The sequence below is a fragment of the Rhinoderma darwinii genome, chromosome 3, assembly GCF_050947455.1.
Source record: "Rhinoderma darwinii isolate aRhiDar2 chromosome 3, aRhiDar2.hap1, whole genome shotgun sequence".
Classification (NCBI taxonomy): Eukaryota; Metazoa; Chordata; class Amphibia; order Anura; family Rhinodermatidae; genus Rhinoderma; species Rhinoderma darwinii.
In genome coordinates, this window is record NC_134689.1 from 268,189,493 (window position 1) to 268,205,300 (window position 15,808).

Consider the following 15,808-nt stretch of genomic DNA (forward strand, 5'->3'; position numbering starts at 1 on the left):
GGCCTTCCGTTCATCGGTTTCTCCGACGGAAAGGTCGAACGGAACCGATGAACGGAAACCCAACACTGATGTAAACACACCCTAAGGCTGGATACACACGAGCATGTTCGGTTCGTACAGGACGGAACGTATTTCGGCTGCAAGTCCCGGACCGAACACACTGCAGGGAGCCGGGCTCCTAGCATCATAGTTATGTATGACGCTAGGAGTCCCTGCCTCTCAGTGGAACTACTGTCCCGTACTGAAAACATGATTACAGTACGGGACAGTTGTCCCGCAGCGAGGCAGGGACTCCTAGTGTCGTACATAACTATGATGCTAGGAGCCCGGCTCCCTGCACTGTGTTCGGTCCGGGACTTGCAGCCGAAATACGTTCCGTCCTTTACGGACCGAACATGCTCGTGTGAATGCAGCCTTAGTCACACCAAAGTTACATCAAAATTCACATGCACATTCATTGAGTCCTACATAAAATAATATCATTTAAACTGTCTTTTTATTCTCATTCTAGAATTCTGAAGGAGATTCTCAGACATTAACAGAAGTGGATCTTTTTATATCAACACAGAGGATCAAAGTTTTAAATGCTGATACACAGGTATGTTTTCATCTTATTTGTTATAGATGAACTAAGCCGTGGGACTTGTGGATAGAACTTTTATCTTTGGCAGGTGCTGAGAGCAGTGTAGCTGCCTGCAGAGTTTGAGGACAATGTAGTATATCTGAATGAATACAATGTTGAAGTCACCATGAGCATTAGGCTTCATTCACATTACGTTCGGGTCATACAGTTAAGATATATATTCTTTTTTCTTCCAAATTAGCATGTAATTAACTAAATCTATAAAACGTATTCATCTGTATGCCATACTGTTGACTACATCTACCTATTGACTTTTATTGGCAAGTTTGGCCCATAGTACACTGTGGATATATCACAGTCTATGCTTGCACACTTTTTTTTGTAGATGTACTTACTGTATGTATATTTGTGACTCATGCCCAAAAATGTGATGTGACCCAGCCGGATTGAGACATGGCTACTGTAGATCCCAGTACAGGTTACTTTGCTGCTGATCTAAACACTGTTAGCTATTATACTTTGCACCAATTCCTCACTATTATAAAGATCTCTGCTTGCAGTTAGTGTATATGGAAGCATGCATTGTTTAAATCCAGAAGCTAAAAAGTTAACTTTTTATTTTTTACACGGTCTAAAATACGGTGAAATGGGTTATCCAGGATTTTAAAATTGGTCTATCCTCAGGATATCCGTAGAATATTAGATTGGTGGGGGTCCGACTCTCGGCATCCCAGACAATCAGCTGTTTGAAGGGGTCGTGGCACTTGTCAAGCGCTGAGGCCTCTTCACTGTTTACATCAGTTCATTTTGGTTCATACTTGTACACGCCATTACATTTATAGCCGTTACACCCCCGTGTTCTTGGCCTCCGCATGGGTAAGATCTATTATTGCCTCACGCAGGTACTGTTCTATTCAGCTAGTTCGGGAAGGAATATGGTTCAATCCTTGGAGGTGCCTAGCAGCAGGCTCCCTTGATGCCCCAACTTTTACAGATGCCAAATTTTATGTTTAATTTTTTTCTACTGTAAAAATTAAACAAATAATTCATACTAACATTCACACATGGAGGTTTCACACTGTAGTAAATAGGATTTTTGGAAATTTCATTCACAATGTACAGTAGTTAAAACGAAGCGTTCTTCAGGTCATGCTGTTTTTTTCTTTTAGTTTTTGGGACAGGTGTACTAGTATGACTGCACCTAGACCTCGGCGTAACTTGTGTGTCCCTACCCTTAACAACCCAGTTTTTGCATCATTATTCTCACCCCCCCCCCCTAGATCCTAGTATAAAAGCAAAAGCTCCTCCACCTGTTTACCCTTAATTTTTCCAAAGCCCAGCTGCACTCTTCCCATGCAGGCTCTGGAAATGGTGGTACTGTATGCATGTGTATGTCTCCGTAAGAGTGTATCACCAACGTATAAATTTCCACCAAATATAGTTGTGTGCATGAGATTTTATTAAGCTTAGAAGCTATGGATTCTGTTTAATTCATGACTATTTCTTGCCTTATTGCAATCTTTGTGATTTCTTCCCACAATCCTTGGCTTTACTTTTTATAGATCAAACAGATTAGTCAGCAGCCCTTATTATTAAACCTGCAGTGATGGAAATTGTTTTTTTTTTTTTCATTTCTGTCATTCCCATATATACTGACATCGTAGCAAAAAAAGGGTCAATTATTACCCAAAGTAGGAACTTAATTACAGCCCTTCAATCTCAGCTTATTGTGCCTTGTTGTGACTCATTCATCTTCCTTGCCATTATAATGCAAATGCAGTGTGACAGATATTTGTTTATCAGCAGGCAGGACAGAGGTGTTTATTTTAATACAATGCATCTTTTCAGTACTCTGCCATGGCAATATACAGAAATAAGGTTACTTAGGAGGTGACATTCGTCATTGACTAAACTGTAGGAATTCTGGTGCCGCTGAGATGAATTATTACTTGTTCTGCGGCAGTAGACTCAAGTACAGAAACTGTCAACATGAAAACATATTCTTTACCTAGACTATAAAAATGGAATACAGTAACCTACAAAACTCAACTCCTCTAATAACATAGCTGCCAGGTGTCAACCTCAATTTCCCATTGATGAGAAAATATTACAAATCGCCAGGTGCTATTACATGAAGAATTTAAAAAAACTTTAAATTCCGCACTGAAAATCCAGCAATTTACAGTACAATGCATGTGGATGAGGTTTTAAAAACCCCTTCCACATGTAGCAGAAAAAATCAGCGTAAAATCGAGGGCATGGAGCATGTCAATTCTGTCTTGGATTTGTTGTGGATTTTCACCATGGATTTTACTCTTTGCAATGCATAGGGTGAAATCCATACCAAAATCCAGGTGTGTAAAATAACAAAGAAAAAGTGTAATGGAAAGATATTGTGCCTCTTGCCTGTTTTGGCACCATGGCTGGTTTTCGCTTATGAATACTGATGGAAATACTAATCAAAGAACTGCAGTGTGAAAGTTTTTGTGTATTTAGACAAAGCTGGGTGCAATCCTTGTAATAGTTTTCAGTTACCTAATAATGGGCTACATGACTCAAGTAAATTAATGGTAATAGGGAAACAGCCAGGGGTTCATTCAAGGGGTTCATAGTTTGTAAGGCTGAAAAAAAACATATGTCCATCCAGTGCAGCCTATTATTCTGTAACGTTGATCCAGAGGAAGGCAAAATCCCATGAGCAAAAGCCAATTTTCCTTATGTTAAGGAAAAAATCCTTCATGACTCCAATATGGCAATCAGAACAAATCCCTGGATCAAGGACTCATCTACAATAATCTAATAAACATAACCTGCAATATTATTACACTCAAGAAAGGCATCTAGGCTCCTCTTGTACTCTTTCAGTGAATTCACCATAAAAACTTCTTCTGGCAGAGAGTTCCAGTCTCACTGCCCTTACAGTAAAGAATCCGCTTCTGTGTTGATGTAGACATAAAGGATGCCTTCTTGTTACAGTTACAGTCCTTGGTATAAATAGATTGTGCTCAAAACTGTACACAATACTCTGTGTGTGGACTGACTGGTGATTTATTAAGAAGTAGAACTATGTTCTCGTCATTTGCATCTATGACCCACTTGACCCATAATCTTATTTGCCTTGGTAGCAGCTGCCTGACACTGGTTGCTACAGTTAAATTAACGGTCAACTAAAGTTCCTAAGTTCCTTTTCATGTCAGTTTTTTCCATTTAGTATGTAATGGATACATGCATTTTCCCTGCCCAAGTGCATCACCTTCCATTTATTAGTGTTAAACCTCATTTGCCACTTATCTGCCCAAGCCTCCTACTTATTCAGATCCATTTGTAACAGAATACTGTTCTACTTTGTGTTAATTACTTTGTACAGTTTAGTTACATCTGAAAATTGAAATTTTACTGTACAATCCCTCTACAAGGTCATTATTAATAGGGCCCAATACTGACCCCTGTGGTACCCTACCAGTAACGGTGACCCAATCTTGAGTATAACTGTTAAAAACCATCCTCTGTTTTCTATCACTGAGCTACTTACACACCCACTTTCCCCCTCTCCCAGGATTCTCATTTTATGTACCAAACTTTTATGTGGCACGGTAATAAATTCTTTGGAAAAATCAAGATATATGACATCCAACAACTTACCCCGGTCCAGTCTAGGGCTTACCTCCTCGTAGATGCTGATCAGATTAGTTTGACAGGACCGATTCCTAATTAACGCATGCTGATATGGAGTTACACCTTTATTCTCATTGAGATACTCCAGGATAGCATCTCTTAGAAAATCTTCAAACATTTTACCAACAATAATGTTTAAGCTTACAGGCCTTAAGATTCTGAGCTCAGTTTTTGATGCCTTTATGAATATTAGCTCGACATTTGCTATGCCCCAGTCCTGTGGAACAGACCTTGTAATTATAGAATCCTTAAATATTAGAAATAATGGTCTGACTATCACTGTACTAAATTCTGTTAGAACTCGATGGGGTATGCTGGTTGGACCCAGTGATTTGTCTATTTTAATATTTGTAAGGCGGCGCTGCACCCCTTCCTGAGTTAGACAGATGACATTTAATGGAGAATTTACTTTATTCCCCCTTATTTGACATTTCATTCTCCTCTGTGAAGATAGTGAAGAAAAAATATGTTAAATAAATTAGCTTTTTCTTCATCACCCTCCACAATTTCTCCCTCAATTAGGTTTTAAAAGACCAACATTTTCAGTATTAACCTTTTCATTATTTATGTAATTAACCCCTAGGCACACCAGGACGCAACTGTACTTTGTAGGAGGTTACTTCGCGCACCACGACGTACAGTTACTGCACGACAGTGTGCACTGGGAACCAGGAGGTCAGCAGTCTCTGACAGCTGACACTCCACTCTTGCCGGCCAGCGGTCCTCTGCCACTGATTAGGCAATTAACCCCTTAAATGCGGCAATTGATTGCGATCACCACATTTTAGTGGTTTCTAGCACATCGGCAGACCCCACAATGAAATTGCGTGGTTTGCCGATGGTTGGCATGGCCTCCGTGTCTGCCATGTACGTAAGCCTATGAGGACCAGCCTCTGGCTGGTCCTCATAGGTTTCCTGTCAGAATGACAGGAAGTCACTGAGTCGTTCCCAATGCACACTGTCGGCATCGGGAATCGATGACACTCCACTGTTGCTGATCAGCAGTTCATCGCTGATTTAGGCAATTAACCCCTTAAATGCGTATGTAGCACATCGGCAGCCCCCGAAGGCCAGAGAACTGCCTCCGGCCCTGCCATGTACGGAAGCGTATAGGGACCAGCCTCTGGCTGGTCCTCATAGGCTTACTGTCAGAGTGACTGTGACTGTGACGGTTACACTGACAGTTGGAATACATTACACTATGTAGGTAGTGTAATGCATTCTACCAGCAATCAGTTCTGCAGGTCTAAAGTGTAACAAGTTAAAAAAAAAGTTAATAAAAAATATTTTATAAAAGTGTAAAAATAGAAGTTATATGTTAAAAAAACAAACACTGCTTTTTTTCCTATAATAAGTCTTTTATTATAGGAAAAAAATGAAAACGTTAAAAAAAAGTACACATATTTGGTATCACCACATTCGTCACCACCCCTCCCAAAATATAGAATAAAAAGTGATAAAAAAGTTGCATGTACCCCAAAATAGTACCAATAAAAACTACAACCCATCCCGCAAAAAACAAGTCCTTACACAGCTTTTTTGACTGAAAAATCAAAACGTTACGGCTCTCAGAATATGGTTACACAAATAATAAATTATTTTACAAAAAAGTGATTTTATTGTGCAAACGCTGAAAAACATTAAAAAAAACTATATACATATGGTATCGTTGTAATTGTATTGACCCGCAGAATAAAGTTAAATTTAATTTATAGTGCATAATAAATGTCGTAAGAACTAAAGAATTAAAAACGCCTAAATCGCTTTTTTTTGGTCAGGTTAACTCTAAAGAAAATGTAATAAAAAGTGATCAAAATTGTATGTACCAAAAAATGGTACCAGTAAAAACTACAGCTCGTCCTGACAAAAATAAATTGCTTTACAAGTGTTGGGCGGCTTTTTCTTCTTTATCCCTTGTGAAAATGAAAAAAATCAACATTTTAGTGGACAAAAATGTTGATATTAATTTTCACTGCCTAATTCCACAAAATTCTGCAAAAAATCTGTGAGGTAAAAATGCTCACTATACACCTAGAAAAACTCCTTTAGGGGGTGTAGTTTCCAAAATGGGGTCACTTTTGGGGGGCTTTCACTGTTTTGGTTCCTCCAGGGCGTTGCAAACACGACATGGCACCGAAAACCATTCCATCAAAATCTGTGCTCCAGCCCTGCATATGGTCCAACAGCAGTTTGTTACCACATATGGGGTATTTTCGTAAATCGGCATAAGATGCTTTATAAATATTGGGGTGCTTTTTATTCTTTACTCCTTGTAAAATTTAAAAAGATCTATGTTTTTTTCAGAAAAAAAGTAGATTTTTATTTTCACAGACTAATTCCAATAAATTTAGCAAAAAACATGTGTTGTCAAAATGCTAACTATACACCTAGAAATATTTCTTGAGGGGTGTAGTTTCCAAAATGGGGTCACTTTTGGGGGGCTTCCACTGTTTTGGCACCACAAGACCTCTTCAAACCTGAACGTCTAAGTTACTACCACATAAAGTAACACAACTTGTGCCACGAGGCCAAAACAGGCTGCGCCTCCAAGGGGTTAAAGGAATATTTTAGGGTTAGTGTTGTTCTCTTTAGCAATAAATCTATCTGTCTCCAGCTCTGCTGTCTTTATCTGTTTTTTTTACATAATTAATTTTTTCCTGTAGCTTTTTAGGACTTTTTCATTGCCTGCCTGTTTTAGTAGTTTAAATGCTTTTGTTTTTTTTTTGTTTTTTTATCATTTATTGCCCCTTTACATTTTTATTTATCCACATTGGGTTTCTTGTGTTATTTCTACTAACCCTTTTATTGCCCCAATGTATGTACCTCTCACAATGAAAATTGAAGACGCTTTTAAAAATATTCCATTTAGTATGTGTATTCCTATTGCTGAGAACATTGTCCAAGTCAACAACCTGATAAGTTCAGTGTTTTTATGACTCTTTGAGAAAACATCCTATTAAAAGACAAGTGGAAGTCAAATATATCATGATTAACGATAAACCCTTTCCGAATGCGAACCCTGGAGTTCCTGGGTTCCACTCCTTACCCCCATGGCTAACAGCTGATTTTGCTGTGGGAAGCTATGGACAGCGAGGCATTTCCCCTACAACAGCCACTACAGGAGAAAATTAAGTATTACACGCCAACGATGCAGATGAATGGTCGTCCATGTAATACAAGAACTGCTCTAGTCTCCTAGAGTGGGAACCGCTCGTTCAGAGCAACTGTTTGTTCAGGGTCATAGTGGTGGTCCTGAGCGGGGTACTGTCCTCTGTCCATATGCCCTAATGGGACAACTCCTTTAAATTAAAGTGTCCTTGGAATTTGTTTTTAAATGTTGCTATGACCTTGGTTTAGTATTACTTAGATACTGTATCCACCGTAGATTATAGGTTGCTGTAAAATACCAGCTGGATACAGATATGTGCAGCACCACTTTCTTTTAAAACTCTTCAGAACCATCAGACAAAGAATACATCTTGACATTGGTATGGACTAAATTAATTTTATTTCATTTATCAAATAGTAGTCTTAAGAATTTCCCAAATGGTGTCTCACTCAAAACAACTAAATGGACACAGGCACATTGTATTCATTCCATGGTTGTTTTTATTTTTGTAACCAGATTAAATTGTTTTGTATAGATTCATGTTGACCCCTTGGTGACATTCAACACACTATTATGTTGGATGTACGCCATCACAATATGGCACGGGCTCAGGAACTGAGCCTACTCCAAATGTGGCGGGTGACAGCTGTTTTTAAACAACTGACACCCACCTGTAATGGCCAGGATCGGAGATAACTCAGTTTCTGGCCGGTTAACCCCTAAGAGGTCACGGTCAATACCAGCATCTGAGAGGTTAGACAGAGGGGGCTCCCTCTGTCTTCTAAAACCCCCCCTCCCCGATGAAATTGCAGGGTGCTGATCAGTTGCCAGGGCAGCTGAAGGTTTATTGAGGGCCTTCAGGTCTGCCTTCTGTGGTCTATTATTAAGCTTTGCTGGAAGCAAGACTTGATAGTAGAGCACAGAAAAGGGTAATACACTGCAATACATAAGTATTGCATGAGCAATTTACTGATCACATGGTAAAGTTTCCTAGGGGGACTAAAAAAAGTAAAAAATTGTTGAATCACATTTTGAAATATATATGAAAAAATAAAAATAACTTAAAGTTCATAAAGACACCCTTTTACCATTTTTCACGAAAAATTATATAAGCAAGAAAAGAGTAAACATACTTGGTATTGCCGGGTCCCTAAAAGTCTGAACTATTAAAATATCACGTTATTTAATCTACCGGGGGAACGCCGTAGTTAAGAGAAAAGTAACACAAGCATTACTATTGTTTGGTCACCTTGCTCCCCCAAAAAAATGGAATAAAAAAATAATCGAAGAGTAGCAAGTACCCCAAAATGGCACCAATTATAGGTCCCGCAAAAAATAAGCCCCACACAACTAGTTCTATCAATAGAAATACAAAAAAAAGTTATGCTTTTCAGAGTATGGCGACACAAAACACATTTGTTTTAATATATTGTTTTAATTTTGTAAAAGTAGTAAAACATAAATAAAACTATCTATCTTTGGTATTACCCTAATCTTACTGACCCATTAACATGTTATTTTTAGCACACAGTGAATGCTGTTTTTTTCCCATTTCCCCCTAAAAGATTGTTTCAGTTCCCAGTACATTATATAGTGCATTAAATAGTGCCATTTAAAACTACAACTCGTCCCGCAAACAACAAGCCCTCATATAGCTGTCAACAGAAAAATAAAAAATTTATGGCTTTTGGAATGTGACAATGGAAAAACTAAAATGAAAAAACGAATATTAGCTGTGTCTTCAATGGGTTAAGATCAGCCTAGTTCAGTGGTTCTCAACCAGGGCGGGCCTCGGTACACTGGGGCATCGTGAGAACCCTCCAGGGGTGCTGTGACACTCTTTTGAACCACTGCCATGGTCGAGCTTTCTCTCCTCCTCCTAACAGCCCGAGGCGCATGTGAGAAGGAAGAGATTTTTTGCAGCCCCCTTGTAGATAGTTCCCCCCAGCTCCGTAGATGGCACCCCCACCCCCCCTTCTTGTACATAGCGCCACTTTAGCTCCCTGAAGGAGCAGAATCCCCCTGTGGCTGGAGATTCCGCTCCTGGATGGAGCGATTGATGTCTCTGTGCATACATGGACAGTGATATCAGGGCAACTCCTGAAGTAGAATCCCCATCCACAGTGTTGCGAGCGCGGTGGCCTGTGATTCGGCTCCAGGAAAATCCCCTGAGGTCACTGTCCATAAATGGACAGGGACATCAGGGGCTTCTCCAGGAGTGGAATTCTCGGTCACAGCATCGTATTTTCATTGGTCTTATATCTTCAGTCTTATATAAAATCACAAACTGGCTGCATTAATATCTGAAAAAAATAAAAATAAAAAATAAATGTGTGGGTATATATATATATATATATATATATATATATACATACATACAGTTAGGTATAAAGTGCAGACTCTCAGCTTTAATTTGAGGGTATTCACATCCTAATTTAAGGAAGGGTTTAGGAATCACAGCTCTTTAATATGCAGCTGCCTCTTTTTCAAGGGACCAAAGGTAATTGGACAATTATCTCAAAAGCTATTTAATGGGTGGCTTGGGCTATACCCTCATTAATCCATCATCAATTAAGCAGGTAAAAGGTCTGGAGTTGATTCCAGGTGTAGCATTTGCATTTGGAAGCTGTTGCTGTGAACCCACAACATGAGGTCAAAGGAGCTCTCATTGTAAGTGAAACAGACCATCATTAGACTGAAAAAAAAGAAGAAATCCATCAGAGAGATAGCAAAAATATTAGGAGTGGCCAAATCAACAGTTTGTTACATTCTTGTAAAAATAAAAAAAAGAGCGCATGGGTGATCTCGTGAACTCCAAAAGGCCCAGACATCCACAGAAGACAACAGTGGTGGATGATCGCAGAATTCTTTCCATGGTGAAGAAAACCCCATTCACAACATCTACCCAAGTGAAGAACACTCTCCTGGAAGTAGGTGTATCAGTATCTAAGTCTACCATTAAGAGAAGACTTTGTGAGAGGAAATACAGAGGATTCACCACAAGGTGCAAACCATTAATCAGCAAATACAGAGGGTTCACTACAAGCCTCAAAAACAGAAAGACCAGATTAGACTTTGCCAAACAACATCTAAAGAAGCAAGCCCAGCAGTGGCGTAGCTATAGGGGTCGCAGCGGTCGCAGTTGCGACCGGGCCCCTAAGCTTGGGGGGCCCACGGGCCCCCGTTGCCATACAGCATGTTTCCTAACAATCTTCTGTGCCGTGAAGCCGGCACTTCCTGGCTACGGTCACATGGTGTACCATGTGTACCATAGTGTACCATGTGACCGCGTTGTCACGTGACACGGCTTCCAGACGGAGCAGAAGAGTCGGTGCGGAGGACTCAAGGTAAGCTGCAGTGTAATGTTATGTAATGTAATGTAATGTTATGTATTGTAATGTAATGTATTGTGTTGTGATGCCTTGTGATGTATTGTGTTATTTGCGGTGGAGAGGGGGGGGGCGTTAAATCACAGCCCCCCCCCCTCCTCCACCGCAAACGGCACAATACAGTATAGTACACATGACTATGAGAGCGGGGCTGCGGCTGTGTAATACAGTCACTGCCCCGCTCCTGAGTCCTGACATGTGCGCGCCGTCAGGATGATGCGATGCGGCCAGCGTTGCACTAATGATCTGCGGCACTGAAGACAGAACATGGCGGGCGCTCTACAAAACACCCCCATGTTCTGTCTTCAGTGCCTGCACCGCCGGCCGCATCACCTCATGCTGACCGCGCGTGCACTTGTTGTCAGGAGCGGGGCAATGACTGTATCACACAGCCGCAGCCCCGCTCTATAACGGCGTAGATCAGAGAAACCTCTCATCTCCGCCGCTATTCTCCTGAATGCTGCGATCAAAGCTGACTGCAGCATTCAGGGGAAAATGAGAAGGGGGATGCCCCTGGATCGCGTCACAGGGAATTCCTGTGACGCGATTGAGGGACATACCATATATGGGCAGACAGCCCAGGGTCTATTGACGGACCCCAGGGCTGTCTTACTATATTTCATGTTGTTAGGGCATACTCAGGTATGTCCTAACAACTGCCTGTGTACTATACATACAAAGGCTAATGTACTGGCCTATAGCTATAGGCCAGTACATTGAAGTTTAAAAATAAAGTAAAAACAAAGTAGTGTTAAATAAAAAAAATACACATTCACCTTTTTTACAATAAACATTAAAAAAAGTCTCAATACATAAAACATACACATAATCGGTATTGGCGCGGCCGTAATAACCTGCACAACTATTTTTTTGCATCATTTATGTGTAAAAATTGCTTTCTATCATTTAGGCCCCATTCACACGACCGTGCCCGCAATCACGGCCTGCGATTGCGGGCACGGCCGGCCGCCGACTGCCACCCGCATTTTCGGGCCATGCTCCCATACAAAGTATGGGAGCACGGCCCGCAAAATCCAAATGGACGGACATGTTCCATAATTTTCGGAACATTTCTACGGCACGGTCACCCATCCATAGCGCTACGGAAATGTGTCCGCGCTCAATGAAAGTGAATGGGTCCATTTTTGCAGACCGCAATTGCGGTCCGCAAAAACGGAGGTTATCTACGGTCGTGTGCATGGGGCCTAATTGTGAGACGCGAGGTGCGATGATGAATTTAACCTCCATGTGCCTCACATTAATAGTAATTAACCCCATCATGTACCTTACACATTAACCCATTATGACTGAGAAACATGATGGGGTTAATTACTATTCATGTGAGACATTCAAAATTCATCATCGCACCTCGCGCCTAACATTAGAAAACGAAAGAACTTTTTTTTTTTTTATTACTGTTGGCAAAGTAAACGAAGTATCGGTATCGAAGTCCAAATTTTGGTATCGGGACATCCCTACACTGTGGGTCGCGTCCCCCTGGGGGTTGCGAGTCACTCACCGAGGTCCCGGTTCCAATCAATGCTGGAGCAAGGATCTGACATCTCCACGATCTAGCATTCCTTGTGCCCTGAGCGGCTCGACGCAGGCAGGCGGGATGTAGCGACATCATCGCGCCTGCCTGCGCTGAGTCACTCATACCACACACTGGAGGAGGCGAAGGATCCTCCACTCGACGTGGGAACGGGGATAGGTAAGTAATTATGCACATATGGGGGCATTATACTGTATGGGGGGGCTGATATTGTGGGGGGGGGCATTATACTGTATGGGGGGCTGATATGTGGAGCATTATACGGTATGGGGCTGTTATGGGGGGGCATTATACTGTGTGGGGGCAGCTATGGGAGCATTAACTGTGTGGGGGCATTATACTATGGGGGCTGTTGGGCACGGCGTCTGGGCATAGGAGCGCGCAGGGGTCTGATGATGATGGTGGTGCTGGGGAGGGGTAGGGGGGCCCAAGCTGAATTCTTGCACCCGGGCCCATGAGCCTTTAGCTACGCCCCTGAAGCCCAGTTCTGGAACAGCATGAAACGAAAATCAATATGTACCAGAATGATGGGAGGAAGAAAGTATGGAGAAGGCTTGGAACGGCTCATGATCCAAAGCACACCATATCCTCTGTAAAACATGGTGGAGGCAGGGTGATGGCATGGGCATGCATGGCTGCCAAAGGCACTGGGTCACCAGTGTTTATTGATGATGTGACTGAAGACAGAAGCAGCCGGATGAATTCTGAAGTGTTCAGGGATATACTTTCTGCACAGATTCAACCAAATGCAGCAACGTTGATGGGACGTCGCTTCACAGTACAGATGGACAATGACCCAAAACATACTGCGAAAGCAATCCAGGAGTATTTTAAGGCAAAGAAGTGGAATATTCTGCAATTGCCAAGTCAATCACCAGATCTCAACCCGCTCGAGCATGCATTTCACTTGCTTAAGACAAAACTTAAGGCAGAAAGACCCACAAACAAGCAACAATTGAAGACAGCTGCAGTAAAGGCCTGGCAAAGCATCACAAAGGAGGAAACCCAGCGTTTTGTGATGCCCATGGGTTCCAGACTTCAGGCAGTCATTGCCTGCAAAGGATTCTCTACAAAGTATTACATAAAAAACATTTTATTTATGGTAATGTTAATTTGTCCAATTACTTTTGAGCCCCTGAAATCAGGAGGCTGTTTAGAAAAATGGTTGCAATTCCTAAACGTTTCACAGGATATTTTTGTTCAACCCCTTGAATTAAACATTAAAGTCTACACTTCAATTGCATCTCAGTTGTTTCATTTCAAATCCAATGTGGTGGCATGCAGAACCCAAATCATGAAGATTGTGTCACTGTTCAAACAATTCTGGACCTAACTGTATGTGTATATATATATATATATATATATATATATATATATATATATATATATACATATATATACATATATATATATTGTGACAACCTGTGGATCACTTAGCTCACAGGATCGCCATCTCCCGGGTGAGATGGTTGGCACACATAGGAAGTTCACTCCAACTCCTTGAATAAAAGGTTTAAACCGGCCAGGAATGCTGCGTATCCTTGGACAGCACTTGTGCCCTTAGAGCCTCTCGATCTGCTTCCAACTGTGCCAGGAACCTTTGGTTATGCTCCCTCTGTTTGGTATTTGTTTCCTGCAGCTCTACATTCATCTGCACCATTTGTTTGAGGAGTTCCTCCATAAGACCCATTGAAATGGAAAAACAGTCTCTTTAATTGGGCTTCTGGCCCTTTAAATTTCACTGCACACTTCTTGTGCCATTTTATTGCCCAAAGCAATTCTCCGCCATATGTGACAACCTGGGGACCACTTAGCTCACAGGATCGCCATCTCCCGGGTGAGATGGTTGGCACACAGAGAAAGTTCACTCCAACTCCTTGAATAAAAGGTTTAAACCAGCTGCAGCTAGCTTTATTGTCTTCACCACAGCAGTCAGTGTTACAACAATAAACATACAAAATAAACCCTAGGCCGTCCAGCCTCTAACTAACACATTCAGTGTCCCTCACTGCGAGACACTGAGCCTTGTGCCCAGCACCTCAAAACCTTCACAGTTTTACCTCACACGGTGGTGACTCTCACAGGCTAGCATACCTGTCTTCCCCAGACTGAGAGCCCTGTGTGAACTGCACACCCCTGAATTAAAGAACCATCTCAGGTGAAGCCTAACTAGGCTCATCAGACAGCCCAAGACATGGACTGTCTGTATGGAGTGGAAGCCCGCCCTTCTCCTTCACACTCCAGCAAACCAGGCCCTATTCCAGGCTCTACACCAAGCAACAGCAGAGAAAACCCTCTCTGCTGTACATTTTCCCTGGTTGCTTAAAACCTGAGTTTCTGCACTGTCCAGTAGCTGCACTGCTACAATATATATATATATATATATATATATATATATATATATATATATATATAATCATTCATAACTGTACTTATTTACGTAAGTGAACAGGGGCAGTAATAGTTTTCACTGTTCCTTTTTCTCTCTGTGATAGTCTACTTCAATACATCTGGTCTTTTTCATGGTAAAATGTCACCATTTCCATACTGTTTTTTACCTTAACCCAGACATACACAGTGCCGCTTATCTCTACACATTAATTTGGATAAATACCATACGATACAATTCTATACAATAGTCAGATTATCTTTACATATTTGCCAGCACATGAATTTTACTGTTCTAGACATCTCTTAATACTGAACGATTGCACATTAAAGTGACACGAAGGCCACAGTCAGAAAACCAATAGAAAATAAAAGCAGTAGGAGCTGCCAGAGCGATAACACAGTGATTTATATCTGCTACCTGCATGGAGCAGAAAGATAGGACATTTCACAGATGCATAATCTCCTCATCTACACTGTCCCAAGGAGCCTGACATAAATAAAAAGATGTCACATCTTTATGTGCCCAAAGTATACTGAGCTCTGCTAAAATCGCGGTGAAGTTTTAATAAGAATAAAGTTATTCCACTATGTAAGATGTTTCCACACCATGCTAGACGTGCTTCACAATGTTTTTTTTTTTTATAACAGTGCTATGAAACCTGTGGGTCTAATTCTCAGCATGTACTGCCCGCCTGCAGAGTGTCCCTTTACTTTTTCACCGAGGTCCAAGCCAAGACTCTGTAGCTAAAATCATTGTCTTTTGCTGGAATTACATTTATATAGTAATTCCCGACAATTGTGTTTGTACTGGTTTACCTGAGGGAAGATGGAAATTAAGTTCCACAGAACAAAGCTTAAAGGGGTCGTCCAGTTTCAGCAAACGAATGTTATTTTTAATGTAATGAAAAGTTATACAATTTTCCAATAAACATTCTGTATTAATTTCTCATGGTTTTCAAGATCTCTGCTTGTTGTTTTTCAGTAGGAACATTTATTGTTTACTTCCAGTGGATAAAATTCCGTCCATGGTCATGTGATGGACACACAGGTGCTGGGATCATTAGAAGACACAGCTCTGATACACATGCCGTAACTGTAACGATACCAGT

The 15,808-nt window shown here is 41.2% G+C and overlaps 1 protein-coding gene across 5 annotated transcripts in view; it reads left to right on the top strand.

Annotated features, from left to right (window-relative positions):
* The window catches only part of APBA2 (amyloid beta precursor protein binding family A member 2), a 473,299-nt gene that overhangs the window by 311,048 nt on the left and 146,443 nt on the right, over positions 1-15,808 (top strand). For all 5 annotated transcript variants that reach the window (XM_075857895.1, XM_075857892.1, XM_075857891.1 and 2 more), the window contains one exon: positions 512-598. In XM_075857895.1, coding sequence (XP_075714010.1) covers positions 512-598 — 87 coding nt within the window. The remainder of the gene's footprint in view (positions 1-511; positions 599-15,808) is intronic.